At 35.5% G+C, this 18,982-nt stretch overlaps 2 protein-coding genes across 2 annotated transcripts in view; both read right to left on the minus strand.

The window, feature by feature from the left end:
* The window catches only part of atp13a3 (ATPase 13A3), a 105,994-nt gene extending 100,864 nt beyond the window's left edge, over nt 1–5,130 (minus strand). The window contains exon 1 of the mRNA XM_061975479.2: nt 4,973–5,130. The gene's annotated coding sequence lies outside the window, so the exon portion shown is untranslated. The remainder of the gene's footprint in view (nt 1–4,972) is intronic.
* A 2,574-nt stretch (nt 5,131–7,704) lies between these two features.
* The window catches only part of lsg1 (large 60S subunit nuclear export GTPase 1), a 44,106-nt gene continuing 32,828 nt past the window's right edge, over nt 7,705–18,982 (minus strand). The window contains exons 13-14 of the mRNA XM_061976321.2: nt 16,258–16,428; nt 7,705–7,949 (exon numbers count right to left, since the gene is read on the minus strand). Of these exons, the coding sequence (XP_061832305.1) occupies nt 7,776–7,949; nt 16,258–16,428 (345 nt within the window). The 3' untranslated portion in view covers nt 7,705–7,775. The remainder of the gene's footprint in view (nt 7,950–16,257; nt 16,429–18,982) is intronic.

An 18,982-nucleotide genomic window follows, 5' to 3' on the forward strand; every position in this document is an offset into this window, starting at 1 on the left:
TCGGGAGAATATTTGTCCCGGGAGGTTTTCGGGAGAGGCGCTGAATTTCGGAAGTCTCCCGCAAAATCCGGGAGGGTTGGCAAGTATGTGTTATGTGGCCATTGGCTTTGGGTTTAGAAAATGGATGGATCATTGTATTTCATTTGTTCCTTCTTGTCATTTCCCCTAAAGCACTTTAGTACGAATAAACAAAGTGTTTATAACGTGAGTACAGCACATCAACCGAATGAGGAAGGGGCGAAATTAAGTTAGCGCATGTCATGTAAGCCAAACCGGAACGGTGGCTTTCAAAATAAGAGTCGTGTAAGACACTAAACATACGTTTTGAGTGACCTCAGGCCACGTGAAATTACATGGCAGGTTACAGTTGTCCCGCCGGCCTTAGGTTAGTGTGTTAAAATGAACTAGTTTAATTGTTTTCTTCACAAATGACGCAAAGTTAGCGGTTGTCGTCGCTTCCTGTTGCCTCGTCCGAAGGAATCAACTTGATTCGCTGGCATGGAGGCGAGGATTAATGACTTTAAAGACATGAAACAAACATCAAGAACACAACGACGACAGCAACAAAGTCGCCACCTGTTCAACATTTCAACACCTGTGTCCTATCTTCTTTGACACATTTGTCAGACTCTTATTCCTAATATCTTCCTAATACCACTTTTCAACAAGCGAGGGCGCCACTCCTGCGCATGCGCGGACCTTTTTAACCCGTCTAAAATGACATTTTTTCTATAGGACTATGAAGTGGTCTTATTTTGTTAAATATATGAAGTGGTCTTATTTTGTTAAATATATGAAGTGGTCTTATTTTGTTAAATAAATGAAGTGGTCTTATTTTGTTAAATATATGAAGTGGTCTTATTTTGTTAAATATATGAAGTGGTCTTATTTTGTTAAACATATGAAGTGGTCTTATTTTGTTAAATATATGAAGTGGTCTTATTTTATTAAATATATGAAGTGGTCTTATTTTGTTAAATATATGAAGTGGTCTTATTTTGTTAAATATATGAAGTGGTCTTATTTTGTTAAATATGTGAAGTGGTCTTATTTTGTTAAATATGTGAAGTGGTCTTATTTTGTTAAATATATGAAGTGGTCTTATTTTGTTAAATATATGAAGTGGTCTTATTTTGTTAAATATATGAAGTGGTCTTATTTAGTTAAATATATGAAGTGGTCTTATTTTGTTAAATATATGAAGTGGTCTTATTTAGTTAAATATATGAAGTGGTCTTATTTAGTTAAATATATGAAGTGGTCTTATTTTGTTAAATATATGAAGTGGTCTTATTTTGTTAAATATATGAAGTGGTCTTATTTTGTTAAATATATGAAGTGGTCTTATTTTGTTAAATATATGAAGTGGTCTTATTTTGTTAAATATATGAAGTGGTCTTATTTTGTTAAATATGTGAAGTGGTCTTATTTTGTTAAATATATGAAGTGGTCTTATTTTGTTAAATATATGAAGTGGTCTTATTTTGTTAAATATATGAAGTGGTCTTATTTTGTTAAATATATGAAGTGGTCTTATTTTGTTAAATATATGAAGTGGTCTTATTTTGTTAAATATATGAAGTGGTCTTATTTTGTTAAATATATGAAGTGGTCTTATTTTGTTAAATATATGAAGTGGTCTTATTTTGTTAAATATATGAAGTGGTCTTATTTTGTTAAATATATGAAGTGGTCTTATTTAGTTAAATATATGAAGTGGTCTTATTTAGTTAAATATATGAAGTGGTCTTATTTTGTTAAATATATGAAGTGGTCTTATTTTGTTAAATATATGAAGTGGTCTTATTTAGTCAAATATATGAAGTGGTCTTATTTTGTTAAATATATGAAGTGGTCTTATTTTGTTAAATATATGAAGTGGTCTTATTTTGTTAAATATATGAAGTGGTCTTATTTTGTTAAATATATGAAGTGGTCTTATTTAGTTAAATATAGGAAGTAGTATTATTTTGTTAAATATATGAAGTGGTCTTATTTTGTTAAATATATGAAGTGGTCTTATTTTGTTAAATATGTGAAGTGGTCTTATTTTGTTAAATATATGAAGTGGTCTTATTTTGTTAAATATATGAAGTGGTCTTATTTTGTTAAATATGTGAAGTGGTCTTATTTTGTTAAATATGTGAAGTGGTCTTATTTTGTTAAATATATGAAGTGGTCTTATTTTGTTAAATATATGAAGTGGTCTTATTTTATTAAATATATGAAGTGGTCTTATTTTGTTAAATATGTGAAGTGGTCTTATTTTGTTAAATATATGAAGTGGTCTTATTTTGTTAAATATATGAAGTGGTCTTATTTTGTTAAATATATGAAGTGGTCTTATTTTGTTAAATATATGAAGTGGTCTTATTTTGTTAAATATATGAAGTGGTCTTATTTTGTTAAATATATGAAGTGGTCTTATTTTGTTAAATATATGAAGTGGTCTTATTTAGTTAAATATAGGAAGTAGTATTATTTTGTTAAATATATGAAGTGGTCTTATTTTGTTAAATATATGAAGTGGTCTTATTTTGTTAAATATGTGAAGTGGTCTTATTTTGTTAAATATATGAAGTGGTCTTATTTTGTTAAATATATGAAGTGGTCTTATTTTGTTAAATATATGAAGTGGTCTTATTTTGTTAAATATATGAAGTGGTCTTATTTTGTTAAATATATGAAGTGGTCTTATTTTGTTAAATATATGAAGTGGTCTTATTTTGTTAAATATATGAAGTGGTCTTATTTTGTTAAATATATGAAGTGGTCTTATTTTGTTAAATATATGAAGTGGTCTTATTTTGTTAAATATATGAAGTGGTCTTATTTAGTTAAATATATGAAGTGGTCTTATTTTGTTAAATATATGAAGTGGTCTTATTTTGTTAAATATATGAAGTGGTCTTATTTTGTTAAATATATGAAGTGGTCTTATTTTGTTAAATATATGAAGTGGTCTTATTTAGTTAAATATATGAAGTGGTCTTATTTAGTTAAATATATGAAGTGGTCTTATTTTGTTAAATATATGAAGTGGTCTTATTTTGTTAAATATATGAAGTGGTCTTATTTAGTCAAATATATGAAGTGGTCTTATTTTGTTAAATATATGAAGTGGTCTTATTTTGTTAAATATATGAAGTGGTCTTATTTTGTTAAATATATGAAGTGGTCTTATTTTGTTAAATATATGAAGTGGTCTTATTTAGTTAAATATAGGAAGTAGTATTATTTTGTTAAATATATGAAGTGGTCTTATTTTGTTAAATATATGAAGTGGTCTTATTTTGTTAAATATGTGAAGTGGTCTTATTTTGTTAAATATGTGAAGTGGTCTTATTTTGTTAAATATATGAAGTGGTCTTATTTTGTTAAATATATGAAGTGGTCTTATTTTGTTAAACATATGAAGTGGTCTTATTTTGTTAAACATATGAAGTGGTCTTATTTTATTAAATATATGAAGTGGTCTTATTTTGTTAAATATATGAAGTGGTCTTATTTTGTTAAATATATGAAGTGGTCTTATTTTGTTAAATATGTGAAGTGGTCTTATTTTGTTAAATATGTGAAGTGGTCTTATTTTGTTAAATATATGAAGTGGTCTTATTTTGTTAAATATATGAAGTGGTCTTATTTTGTTAAATATATGAAGTGGTCTTATTTTGTTAAATATATGAAGTGGTCTTATTTTGTTAAATATATGAAGTGGTCTTATTTAGTTAAATATATGAAGTGGTCTTATTTAGTTAAATATATGAAGTGGTCTTATTTTGTTAAATATATGAAGTGGTCTTATTTTGTTAAATATATGAAGTGGTCTTATTTTGTTAAATATATGAAGTGGTCTTATTTTGTTAAATATATGAAGTGGTCTTATTTTGTTAAATATATGAAGTGGTCTTATTTTGTTAAATATATGAAGTGGTCTTATTTTGTTAAATATGTGAAGTGGTCTTATTTTGTTAAATATGTGAAGTGGTCTTATTTTGTTAAATATATGAAGTGGTCTTATTTTGTTAAATATATGAAGTGGTCTTATTTTGTTAAATATATGAAGTGGTCTTATTTTGTTAAATATGTGAAGTGGTCTTATTTTGTTAAATATATGAAGTGGTCTTATTTTGTTAAATATATGAAGTGGTCTTATTTTGTTAAATATATGAAGTGGTCTTATTTTGTTAAATATATGAAGTGGTCTTATTTTGTTAAATATATGAAGTGGTCTTATTTTGTTAAATATATGAAGTGGTCTTATTTTGTTAAATATATGAAGTGGTCTTATTTTGTTAAATATATGAAGTGGTCTTATTTTGTTAAATATATGAAGTGGTCTTATTTTGTTAAATATATGAAGTGGTCTTATTTTGTTAAATATATGAAGTGGTCTTATTTAGTTAAATATATGAAGTGGTCTTATTTTGTTAAATATATGAAGTGGTCTTATTTTGTTAAATATATGAAGTGGTCTTATTTAGTTAAATATATGAAGTGGTCTTATTTTGTTAAATATATGAAGTGGTCTTATTTAGTTAAATATAGGAAGTAGTATTATTTTGTTAAATATAATAAAGTGGTCTTATTTTGTTAAATATATATTCTGTTTTTTATTCTATCATGTCTTTATTTACTTGTTTTTTTTATTTTATCTGTCATGTCTTTATTTGTTGTTGTTTTTTTCATTTTGGGGAGCTGCACTTTTGTTTGGAATGTTGCTTCTTTTTGTGGTCAACCCGTCTTGTTTTATTTGGTTTACTGTCCTGACTTTTTACTATTTTTGGTTTTTAATCTGTCCTAAATGTCGTTTTTTTTAAATATATATTTTTAAATGTGTCGTGTCAGTCACTGAGTAAATGCTATAGTTGATCACATGTGCTGTAATGTGTGACTTGATTCAATATTTACTTTTTACACAATTCAAATATAGAGTAATAACTTGTGGCCCCTGTACACCTTCCCCACTTACCTGCTGCTGTGTACCACAATGCACACGTGGATTTGCTGCCTCCTTCTTGTCGTAGCGCACGTGGCTGCTTACGGAAAATCTTATAGTGATGAAATATGTGCAGAAGTCATCAGCCAATCAGAGGACAGCATTTCTCTTCTCAGGTGGAACAGCATTCTGATAACAAGTGCTGCTTCATGGCCACCACTAAGTCTTTCACATACACCTGTGACATCATCACCTACACCTGTGACATCATCACCTACACCTGTGACATCATCACCTACAACTTTGACATTATCATATACAATTATGACATCGTATACAATTACGACATGGTACCAACCTTTGTCTCAATGTAGTGTCACACTGACAATGATACCAACCTTTACAGGTAAAAGCCAGTAAATTAGAATATTTTGAAAAACTTGATTTATTTCAGTAATTGCATTCAAAAGGTGTAACTTGTACATTATATTTATTCATTGCACACAGACTGATGCATTCAAATGTTTATTTCATTTAATTTTGATGATTTGAAGTGGCAACAAATGAAAATCCAAAATTCCGTGTGTCACAAAATTAGAATATTACTTAAGGCTAATACAAAAAAGGGATTTTTAGACATGTTGGCCAACTGAAAAGTATGAAAATGAAAAATATGAGCATGTACAATACTCAATACTTGGTTGGAGCTCCTTTTGCCTCAATTACTGCGTTAATGCGGCGTGGCATGGAGTCGATGAGTTTCTGGCACTGCTCAGGTGTTATGAGAGCCCAGGTTGCTCTGATAGTGGCCTTCAACTCTTCTGCGTTTTTGGGTCTGGCATTCTGCATCTTCCTTTTCACAATACCCCACAGATTTTCTATGGGGCTAAGGTCAGGGGAGTTGGCGGGCCAATTTAGAACAGAAATACCATGGTCCGTAAACCAGGCACGGGTAGATTTTGCGCTGTGTGCAGGCGCCAAGTCCTGTTGGAACTTGAAATCTCCATCTCCATAGAGCAGGTCAGCAGCAGGAAGCATGAAGTGCTCTAAAACTTGCTGGTAGACGGCTGCGTTGACCCTGGATCTCAGGAAACAGAGTGGACCGACACCAGCAGATGACATGGCACCCCAAACCATCACTGATGGTGGAAACTTTACACTAGACTTCAGGCAACGTGGATCCTGTGCCTCTCCTGTCTTCCTCCAGACTCTGGGACCTCGATTTCCAAAGGAAATGCAAAATTTGCATGGTTGGGTGATGGTTTGGGGTGCCATGTCATCTGCTGGTGTCGGTCCACTCTGTTTCCTGAGATCCAGGGTCAACGCAGCCGTCTACCAGCAAGTTTTAGAGCACTTCATGCTTCCTGCTGCTGACCTGCTCTATGGAGATGGAGATTTCAAGTTCCAACAGGACTTGGCGCCTGCACACAGCGCAAAATCTACCCGTGCCTGGTTTACGGACCATGGTATTTCTGTTCTAAATTGGCCCGCCAACTCCCCTGACCTTAGCCCCATAGAAAATCTGTGGGGTATTGTGAAAAGGAAGATGCAGAATGCCAGACCCAAAAACGCAGAAGAGTTGAAGGCCACTATCAGAGCAACCTGGGCTCTCATAACACCTGAGCAGTGCCAGAAACTCATCGACTCCATGCCACGCCGCATTAACGCAGTAATTGAGGCAAAAGGAGCTCCAACCAAGTATTGAGTATTGTACATGCTCATATTTTTCATTTTCATACTTTTCAGTTGGCCAACATTTCTAAAAATCCCTTTTTTGTATTAGCCTTAAGTAATATTCTAATTTTGTGACACACGGAATTTTGGATTTTCATTTGTTGCCACTTCAAATCATCAAAATGAAATGAAATAAACATTTGAATGCATCAGTCTGTGTGCAATGAATAAATATAATGTACAAGTTACACCTTTTGAATGCAATTACTGAAATAAATCAAGTTTTTCAAAATATTCTAATTTACTGGCTTTTACCGGTATATTATCTATTATATACACAAGTGTTCATATCATCAAACAAATGGTCAACAGTTTATGGAAATGAGCTCCAAAAGGTTTTGCTTTAGATTTTCAACCAATCTTGCTGGAATGTGATGAATAAATGAGTGAATGGAATGTGATGAATAAATGAGTGACTGGAATGTGATGAATAAATGAGTGAATGTAATGTGATGAATAAATGAGTGAATGTAATGTGAAGAATAAATGAGTGAATGTAATGTGATGAATAAATGTACGTTTCACAGCAAATCTGGTGCTGATTCAGCAAAATATTTCACTGAAAAAAGTGTAGCATATTTGACTGTGTGGTCAAAGTCAGGCTTTAACAACAGCGCCACCATGTGATGACAATTATAATAGCTGCTGCATACTTGCATGTGGGGAGTAGAAGAATTTAGAAGCCGTGTGATCAAATGAAGACACCTCCAAACTAAAAAAAAAGTCTAATTTCCTTCCTGTGGAAGAGATCAATTTTTTTAGCTGGTTGAAGAAGTGAATTAATTTCTCATTCAACATTTTGGAAAACTTTGATCTTTTTCCCATCTTTGTTCAATTTGATGCAGTAAAGCTCGGCCGTTGTGCAAGTCAATGAATTAAAGGTACAGTACGTAATTCAATGAATTAAAGGTACAGTACGTAATTCAATGAATTAAAGGTACAGTACGTAATTCAATGAATTAAAGGTAAAGCACGTTATTCAAAGAATTAAAAGTATAACACATAATTCAATGAGTTAAAGGTACAGTACGTGTTGTATGTCAGGGTTTTATTCTTGGACTGATCATGTGTGATCAATAAAGTGTTGAAGTATTATTATTATTTATGCATCAAGATGTTTGGTGAGTCGACGTACTTTCTCCTTCTTATTTCTGTTGCCGTGTTTTCTCCAGGGTTTGTTGTCCCCCGTCTGTGTCTTTTCTGCTGCATCAATCCCACACCCGGGTTTGTAGGCCATGACGGACTGGACTCCCTTGCACAGCGCCCGCACGTTGTCCTGAAACACACACATCTAGTCACATAGTCCATCTAGTCACATAGTCCATCTAGTCACATAGTCCATCTAGTAACAGTCCTAAAACACACACATCTAGTGACATAGTCCATCTAGTCACATAGTCCATCTAGTCACATAGTCCTGAAACACACACATCTAGTCACATAGTCCATCTAGTCACATAGTCCATCTAATCACATAGTCCATCTAGTCACATAGTCCTGAAACACACACATCTAGTCACATAGTCCATCTAGTCACATAGTCCATCTAATCACATAGTCCATCTAGTCACATAGTCCATCTAGTCACATAGTCCATCTAGTCACATAGTCCTGAAACACAATCATCTAATCACATAGTCTTGAAACACACACATCTAGTCACATAGTCCATCTAATCACATAGTCCATCTAGTCACATAGTCCATCTAGTCACATAGTCCTGAAACACAATCATCTAATCACATAGTCTTGAAACACACACATCTAGTCACATAGTCCATCTAATCACATAGTCCATGTAGTCGCATAGTCCATCTAGTCACATAGTCCATCTAGTCACAGTCCTGAAACACAATCATCTAATCACATAGTCTTGAAACACACACATCTAGTCACATAGTCCATCTAATCACATAGTCCATCTAGTCACATAGTCCATCTAGTCAGTCCTGAAACACAAACATCTAGTCACATAGTCCATCTAGTCACATAGTCCATCTCATCACAGTCCTGAAACACAAACATCTAGTCACATAGTCCATCTAGTCACAGTCCTGAAACACAAACATCTAGTCACATAGTCCATCTAGTCACATAGTCCATCTCGTCAGTCCTGAAACACAAACATCTAGTCACATAGTCCATCTAGTCACAGTCCTGAAACACAAACATCTAGTCACATAGTCCATCTAGTCACATAGTCCATCTAGTCACATAGTCCATCTAGTCACATAGTCCATCTAGTAACAGTCCTAAAACACACACATCTAGTGACATAGTCCATCTAGTCACATAGTCCATCTAGTCACATAGTCCTGAAACACACACATCTAGTCACATAGTCCATCTAGTCACATAGTCCATCTAATCACATAGTCCATCTAGTCACATAGTCCTGAAACACACACATCTAGTCACATAGTCCATCTAGTCACATAGTCCATCTAATCACATAGTCCATCTAGTCACATAGTCCATCTAGTCACATAGTCCATCTAGTCACATAGTCCTGAAACACAATCATCTAATCACATAGTCTTGAAACACACACATCTAGTCACATAGTCCATCTAATCACATAGTCCATCTAGTCACATAGTCCATCTAGTCACATAGTCCTGAAACACAATCATCTAATCACATAGTCTTGAAACACACACATCTAGTCACATAGTCCATCTAATCACATAGTCCATGTAGTCGCATAGTCCATCTAGTCACATAGTCCATCTAGTCACAGTCCTGAAACACAATCATCTAATCACATAGTCTTGAAACACACACATCTAATCACATAGTCTTGAAACACACACATCTAGTCACATAGTCCATCTAATCACATAGTCCATCTAGTCACATAGTCCATCTAGTCACAGTCCTGAAACACAATCATCTAATCACATAGTCTTGAAACACACACATCTAGTCACATAGTCCATCTAATCACATAGTCCATGTAGTCACATAGTCCATCTAGTCAGTCCTGAAACACAAACATCTAGTCACATAGTCCATCTAGTCACATAGTCCATCTCATCACAGTCCTGAAACACAAACATCTAGTCACATAGTCCATCTAGTCACAGTCCTGAAACACAAACATCTAGTCACATAGTCCATCTAGTCACATAGTCCATCTCGTCAGTCCTGAAACACAAACATCTAGTCACATAGTCCATCTAGTCACAGTCCTGAAACACAAACATCTAGTCACATAGTCCATCTAGTCACATAGTCCATCTAGTCACAGTCCTGAAACACAAACATCTAGTCACATAGTCCATCTAGTCACAGTCCTGTAACACAAACATCTAGTCACATAGTCCATCTAGTCACATAGTCCATCTAGTCACAGTCCTGAAACACAATCATCTAATCACATAGTCCTGAAACACACACATCTAGTCATATAGTCCATCCAATCACATAGTCCATCTAGTCACAGTCCTGAAACACAATCATCTAATCACATAGTCCATCGAGTCACATAGTCCTGAAGCACAAACATCTAGTCACATAGTCCATCTAGTCACATAGTCCTGAAACACAAACATCTAGTCACATAGTCCATCTAGTCACAGTCCTGAAACACAATCATCTAGTCACATAGTCCTGAAACACAAACATCTAGTTACATAGTCCATCTAATCACGTAGTCCTGAAACACACACATCTAGTCACATAGTCCATCTAGCCACAGTCCTGAAACACAATCATCTAATCACATAGTTCATCTAGTCACATAGTCCTGAAACACAAACATCTAGTCACATAGTCCTGAAACACAAACATCTAGTCACATAGTCCATCTAGTCACATAGTCTGGAAACACAATCTTCTAGTCACATAGTCCTGAAACACAAACATCTAGTCACATAGTCCTGAAAAACAATCATCTAGTCACATAGTCCTGAAACACAAACATCTAGTCACATATTCCTGAAACACAAACATCTAGTCAAATAGTCCTGAAACACAAACATCTAGTCACATAGTCCATCTTGTCACATAGTCCTGAAGCACAAACATCTAGTCACATAGTCCATCTAGTCACATAGTCCTGAAACACAAACATCTAGTCACATAGTCCATCTAGTCACATAGTCCTGAAACACAATCATCTAGTCACATAGTCCTGAAACACAAACATCTAGTCACATAGTCCATCTAGTCACAGTCCTGAAACACAATCATCTAATCACATAGTCCATCGAGTCACATAGTCCTGAAACACAAACATATAGTCACATAGTCAATCTAGTCACATAGTCCATCTAGTCACAGTCCTGAAACACAATCATCTAGTCACATAGTCCTGGAACACAAACATCTAGTCACATTGTCCTGAAACACAAACATCTAGTCACATTGTCCTGAAACACAAACATCTAGTCACATACTCCATCTAGTCACATAGTCCTAAAACACAAACATCTAGTCACATAGTCCATCTAGTTAAAGTCCTGAAACACAATAATCTAATCACTTAGTCCATCTAGTCACATAGTCCTGAAACACAAACATCTAGTCACATAGTCCATCTAGTCACAGTCCTGAAACACAATCATCTAGTCACATAGTCCTGAAACACAATCATCTAGTCACATAGTCCTGAAACACAAACATCTAGTCACATAGTCCATCTAATCACGTAGTCCTGAAACACACATCTAGTCACATAGTCCATCTAGTCACATAGTCCATCTAGTCACAGTGCTGAAACACAATCATCTAATCACATAGTCCAACTAGTCACATAGTCCTGAAACACAAACATCTAGTCATAGTCTGGAAACACAATCTTCTAGTCACATAGTCCTGAAACACAAACATCTAGTCACATAGTCCTGAAACACAATCATCTAGTCACATAGTCCTGAAACACAAACATCTAGTCACATAGTCCTGAAACACAATCATCTAGTCACATAGTCCTGAAACACAAACATCTAGTCACATATTCCTGAAACACAAACATCTAGTCACATATTCCTGAAACACAAACATCTAGTCACATAGTCCATCTAGTCAAAGTCCTGAAACACAATCATCTAGTCACATAGTCCTGAAACACAAACATCTAGTCACATAGTCCTGAAACACAAACATCTAGTCACATAGTCCATCTAGTCACATAGTCCATCTAGTCACATAGTCCATCTAATCACATAGTCCTGAAACACAATCATCTAATCACATAGTCCATCTAGTCACATAGTCCTGAAACACAAACATCTAGTCACATAGTCCATCTAATCACATAGTCCATCTAGTCACATAGTCCTGAAACACAAACATCTAGTCATAGTCTGGAAACACAATCTTCTAGTCACATAGTCCTAAAACACAAACATCTAGTCACATAGTCCTGAAACACAATCATCTAGTCACATAGTCCTGAAACACAAACATCTAGTCACATAGTCCTGAAACACAATCATCTAGTCACATAGTCCTGAAACACAAACATCTAGTCACATATTCCTGAAACACAAACATCTAGTCACATAGTCCTGAAACACAAACATCTAGTCACATAGTCCATCTTGTCACATAGTCCATCTAATCACATAGTCCTGAAACACAATCATCTAATCACATAGTCCATCTAGTCACATAGTCCTGAAACACAAACATCTAGTCACATAGTCCATCTAGTCAAAGTCCTGAAACACAATCATCTAGTCACATAGTCCTGAAACACAATCATCTAGTCACATAGTCCTGAAACACAATCATCTAGTCACATAGTCCTGAAACACAAACATCTAGTCACATAGTCCATCTAATCACATAGTCCATCTAGTCACATAGTCCTGAAACACAAACATCTAGTCATAGTCTGGAAACACAATCTTCTAGTCACATAGTCCTGAAACACAAACATCTAGTCACATAGTCCTGAAACACAAACATCTAGTCACATAGTCCTGAAACACAAACATCTAATCACATAGTCCATCTAGTCACATAGTCCATCTAGTCACATAGTCCTGAAACACAATCATCTAATCACATAGTCCATGTAGTCACATAGTCCTGAAACACAATCATCGAGTCACATAGTCCTGAAACACAAACATCTAGTCACATAGTCCATCTAATCACATAGTCCATCTAGTCACATAGTCCTGAAACACAAACATCTAGTCATAGTCTGGAAACACAATCTTCTAGTCACATAGTCCTGAAACACAAACATCTAGTCACATAGTCCTGAAACACAAACATCTAATCACATAGTCCATGTAGTCACATAGTCCTGAAACACAAACATCTAGTCACATAGTCCATCTAGTCACATAGTCCTGAAACACAATCATCTAATCACATAGTCCATCTAGTCACATAGTCCTGAAACACAAACATCTAGTCACATAGTCCTGAAACACAAACATCTAGTCACATAGTCCTGAAACACAAACATCTAGTCACATAGTCCATCTAGTCACATAGTCCATCTAGTCACATAGTCCATCTAATCACATAGTCCTGAAACACAATCATCTAATCACATAGTCCATCTAGTCACATAGTCCTGAAACACAAACATCTAGTCACATAGTCCATCTAATCACATAGTCCATCTAGTCACATAGTCCTGAAACACAAACATCTAGTCATAGTCTGGAAACACAATCTTCTAGTCACATAGTCCTAAAACACAAACATCTAGTCACATAGTCCTGAAACACAATCATCTAGTCACATAGTCCTGAAACACAAACATCTAGTCACATAGTCCTGAAACACAATCATCTAGTCACATAGTCCTGAAACACAAACATCTAGTCACATATTCCTGAAACACAAACATCTAGTCACATAGTCCTGAAACACAAACATCTAGTCACATAGTCCATCTTGTCACATAGTCCATCTAATCACATAGTCCTGAAACACAATCATCTAATCACATAGTCCATCTAGTCACATAGTCCTGAAACACAAACATCTAGTCACATAGTCCATCTAGTCAAAGTCCTGAAACACAATCATCTAGTCACATAGTCCTGAAACACAATCATCTAGTCACATAGTCCTGAAACACAATCATCTAGTCACATAGTCCTGAAACACAAACATCTAGTCACATAGTCCATCTAATCACATAGTCCATCTAGTCACATAGTCCTGAAACACAAACATCTAGTCATAGTCTGGAAACACAATCTTCTAGTCACATAGTCCTGAAACACAAACATCTAGTCACATAGTCCTGAAACACAAACATCTAGTCACATAGTCCTGAAACACAAACATCTAATCACATAGTCCATCTAGTCACATAGTCCATCTAGTCACATAGTCCTGAAACACAATCATCTAATCACATAGTCCATGTAGTCACATAGTCCTGAAACACAATCATCGAGTCACATAGTCCTGAAACACAAACATCTAGTCACATAGTCCATCTAATCACATAGTCCATCTAGTCACATAGTCCTGAAACACAAACATCTAGTCATAGTCTGGAAACACAATCTTCTAGTCACATAGTCCTGAAACACAAACATCTAGTCACATAGTCCTGAAACACAAACATCTAGTCACATAGTCCATCTAGTCACATAGTCTGGAAACACAATCTTCTAGTCACATAGTCCTGAAACACAAACATCTAGTCACATAGTCCTGAAACACAAACATCTAGTCACATATTCCTGAAACACAAACATCTAGTCACATAGTCCTGAAACACAAACATCTAGTCACATAGTCCATCTTGTCACATAGTCCATCTAGTCACATAGTCCATCTAATCACATAGTCCATCTAATCACATAGTCCTGAAACACAATCATCTAATCACATAGTCCATCTAGTCACATAGTCCTGAAACACAAACATCTAGTCACATAGTCCATCTAGTCACATAGTCCATCTAGTCAAAGTCCTGAAACACAATCATCCAGTCACATAGTCCTGAAACACAAACCTCTAGTCACATAGTCCATCTAGTCACATAGTCCTGAAACACAAACATCTAGTCATAGTCTGGAAACACAATCTTCTAGTCACATAGTCCTAAAACACAAACATCTAGACACATAGTCCTGAAACACAATCAGCTAGTCACATAGTCCTGAAACACAAACATCTCGTCACATATTCCTGAAACACAAACATCTAGTCACATAGTCCTGAAACACAAACATCTAGTCACATAGTCCATCTTGTCACATAGTCCATCTAATCACATAGTCCTGAAACACAATCATCTAATCACATAGTCCATCTAGTCACATAGTCCTGAAACACAAACATCTAGTCACATAGTCCATCTAGTCAAAGTCCTGAAACACAATCATCTAGTCACATAGTCCTGAAACACAAACATCTAGTCACATAGTCCATCTAGTCAAAGTCCTGAAACACAATCATCTAGTCACATAGTCCTGAAACACAAACATCTAGTCATAGTCTGGAAACACAATTTTCTAGTCACATAGTCCTAAAACACAAACATCTAGTCACATAGTCCTGAAACACAAACATCTAGTCACATAGTCCTGAAACACAAACATCTAATCACATAGTCCATCTAGTCACATAGTCCATCTAGTCACATAGTCCTGAAACACAAACATCTAGTCACATAGTCCATCTAGTCACATAGTCCATCTAGTCACAGAGTCCTAGATAATAATAGCAAATAGCCACACCAGTAATCAGTGGATCCAAAATAAGATGTACAAGTCAGTGAGAGAGTTGTGATGCTAGTTAGTTAATACTCTACCGCATGGAAGTGATTCTAGTTAGTTAATACTCTACCGCATGGAAGTGATGCTAGTTAATACTCTACCGCATGGAAGTGATGCTAGTTAGTTAATACTTTACCGCATGGAAGATGCTAGTTAATACTCTACCGCATGGAAGTGATGCTAGTTAGTTAATACTCTACCGCATGGAAGTGATGCTAGTTAATACTCTACAGCATGGAAGAGGCTAGTTAATACTCTACCGCATGGAAGTGATGCTAGTTAGTTAATACTTTACCGCATGGAAGATGCTAGTTAATACTCTACCGCATGGAAGTGATGCTAGTTAATACTCTACCGCGTGGAAATGATGCTAGTTAATACTCTACCACATGGAAGTGATGCTAGTTAATACTCTACCGCGTGGAAGATGCTACTTAATACTCTACCGCGTGGAAGTGATGCTAGTTAATACTCTACCGCGTGGAAGTGATGCTAGTTAATACTCTACCGCGTGGAAGTGATGCTAGTTAATACTCTACCCCGTGGAAGTGATGCTAGTTAATACTCTACCGCGTGGAAGTGATGCTAGTTAATACTCTACCGCGTGGAAGATGCTAGTTAATACTCTACCGCGTGGAAGTGATGCTAGTTAATACTCTACCGCGTGGAAGTGATGCTAGTTAATACTCTACCGCGTGGAAGTGATGCTAGTTAATACTCTACCGCGTGGAAGTGATGCTAGTTAATACTCTACCGCATGGAAGATGCTAGTTAATACTCTACCGCGTGGAAGTGATGCTAGTTAATACTCTACCGCGTGGAAGTGATGCTAGTTAATACTCTACCGCGTGGAAGTGATGCTGGTTAATACTCTACCCCGTGGAAGAAGTTCTTGTCCACCGGATTTTCTATCCTCTTGACTTTGTGTTTGTTGCTCGCTGAAGACAAGTCAGAGGCGTCCAGATCTCTCCTGGGGAATGTGCCGTGCTGTGGCTGGAAGTGGTCGTCATGGATACCAGGAGGAGGATGGCAGTACAGAAGCTTTCCCTGGGAAGAGAGCATCAGTTAGCAAAGTTAGCTAGATGCTTAACTTGCGCTAACTAGCTAAGTTAGTTAAATGCTTGAGACGTTTGACTTACGCTAACTGGCTAAGTTAGCGAAATGCTCGTAAGGCTTAACTTAATTTAACTAGCTAAGTTAGCTAAATGCTCGTAAATCTTAACTTACTTTAACTAGCTAAGTTGGCTAAATGCTCGAGATGCTTAACTTGCTTCAACTAGATAAGTTAGCTAAATGCTAGAGATGCTTGACTTACTTTTACTAGCTAAGTGAACTAAATGCTTGTGATGATGAACTAACTAGCCAAGTGAGTTAAGTGCTTGTGATGCTTAACTTACTTTACCTGGCTAAGTGAGCTAAATGCTTGACTTACTTTAACTAGCTAAGTGAGCTAAATGACTGCGATGCTTAACTTACGCTAACTAGCTAAGTGAGCTAAATGCTTGTGATGCTTGACTTTAAACTAGCTAAGTGAGTTAAATGCTTGTCATGCTTAACTTAATTTAACTAGCTAAATGAGCTAAATGCTTGACTTCTGCTAACTAGCTAAGTGAGTTAAATGCTTGTGATGCTAACTTACTTTACCTGGCTAAGTGAGCTAAATGATTCTGATGCTTAACTTACGCTAACTAGCTAAGTGAGCTAAATGCTTGTGATGCGTAACTTTAAACAACTAAGTGAGTTAAATGCTTGTGATGCTTAACTTACTTTAACTAGCTAAATGAGTTAGATGCTGGACTCCTGCTAACTAGCTAAGTGAGTTAAATGATGGACTTCTGCTAACTAGCTAAGTGAGTTAAATGCTAGACTTCTGCTAACTAGCTAAGTGAGTTAAATGCTTGTGATGCTTAACTTACTTTACCTGGCTAAGTGAGCTAAATGACTGTGATGCTTAACTTACGCTAACTAGCTAAGTGAGCTAAATGCTTGTGATGCTTAACTTTAAACTAGCTAAGTGAGTTAAATGCTTGTCATGCTTAACTTAATTTAACTAGCTAAATGAGCTAAATGCTTGACTTCTGCTAACTAGCTAAGTGAGTTAAATGCTTTTGATGCTTAACTTACTTTACCTGGCTAAGTGAGCTAAATGACTATGATGCTTAACTTACGCTAACTAGCTAAGTGAGCTAAATGCTTGTGATGCTTAACTTTAAACTAGCTAAGTGAGTTAAATGCTTGTGATGCTTAACTTTAAACTAGCTAAGTGAGTTAAATGCTTGTGATGCTTAACTTACTTTACCTGGCTAAGTGAGCTAAATGATTCTGATGCTTAACTTATGTTAACTAGCTAAGTGAGCTAAATGCTTGTGATGCTTAACTTTAAACAACTAAGTGAGTTAAATGCTTGTGATGCTTAACTTACTTTAACTAGCTAAGTGAGCTAAATGCTGGACTTGTGCTAACTAGTTAAGTGAGCTAAATGCTGGACTTCTGCTAACTAGCTAAGTGAGTTAAATGCTGGACTTCTGCTAACTAGCTAAGTGAGTTAAATGCTTTTGATGCTTAACTTACTTTACCTGGCTAAGTGAGCTAAATGACTGTGATGCTTAACTTACGCTAACTAGCTAAGTGAGCTAAATGCTTGTGATGCTTAACTTTAAACTAGCTAAGTGAGTTAAATGCTTGTCATGCTTAACTTAATTTAACTAGCTAAATGAGCTAAATGCTTGACTTCTGCTAACTAGCTAAGTGAGTTAAATGCTTTTGATGCTTAACTTACTTTACCTGGCTAAGTGAGCTAAATGACTATGATGCTTAACTTACGCTAACTAGCTAAGTGAGCTAAATGCTTGTGATGCTTAACTTTAAACTAGCTAAGTGAGTTAAATGCTTGTGATGCTTAACTTTAAACTAGCTAAGTGAGTTAAATGCTTGTGATGCTTAACTTACTTTACCTGGCTAAGTGAGCTAAATGATTCTGATGCTTAACTTATGTTAACTAGCTAAGTGAGCTAAATGTTTGTGATGCTTAACTTTAAACAACTAAGTGAGTTAAATGCTTGTGATGCTTAACTTACTTTAACTAGCTAATAAGTGAGCTAAATGCTGGACTTCTGCTAACTAGCTAAGTGAGTTAAATGCTGGACTTCTGCTAACTAGCTAAGTGAGTTAAATGCTGGACTTCTGCTAACTAGCTAAGTGAGTTAAATGCTTTTGATGCTTAACTTACTTTACCTGGCTAAGTGAGCTAAATTACTGTGATGCTTAACTTACGCTAACTAGCTAAGTGAGCTAAATGCTTGTGATGCTTAACTTTAAACTAGCTAAGTGAGTTAAATGCTTGTGATGCTTAACTTTAAACTAGCTAAGTGAGTTAAATGCTTGTGATGCTTAACTTTAAACTAGCTAAGTGAGTTAAATGCTTGTGATGCTTAACTTTAAACTAGCTAAGTGAGTTAAATGCTTGTGATGCTTAACTTACTTTAACTAGCTCAGTGAGTTAAAAGCTTGACTTATGCTAACTAGCTAAGTGAGCTAAATGCTTGACTTATGCTAACTAGCTCAGTGAGTTAAAAGCTTGACTTATGCTAACCAGCTAAGT

The sequence above is a fragment of the Nerophis lumbriciformis genome, linkage group LG14, assembly GCF_033978685.3.
Source record: "Nerophis lumbriciformis linkage group LG14, RoL_Nlum_v2.1, whole genome shotgun sequence".
NCBI lineage: Eukaryota > Metazoa > Chordata > Actinopteri > Syngnathiformes > Syngnathidae > Nerophis > Nerophis lumbriciformis.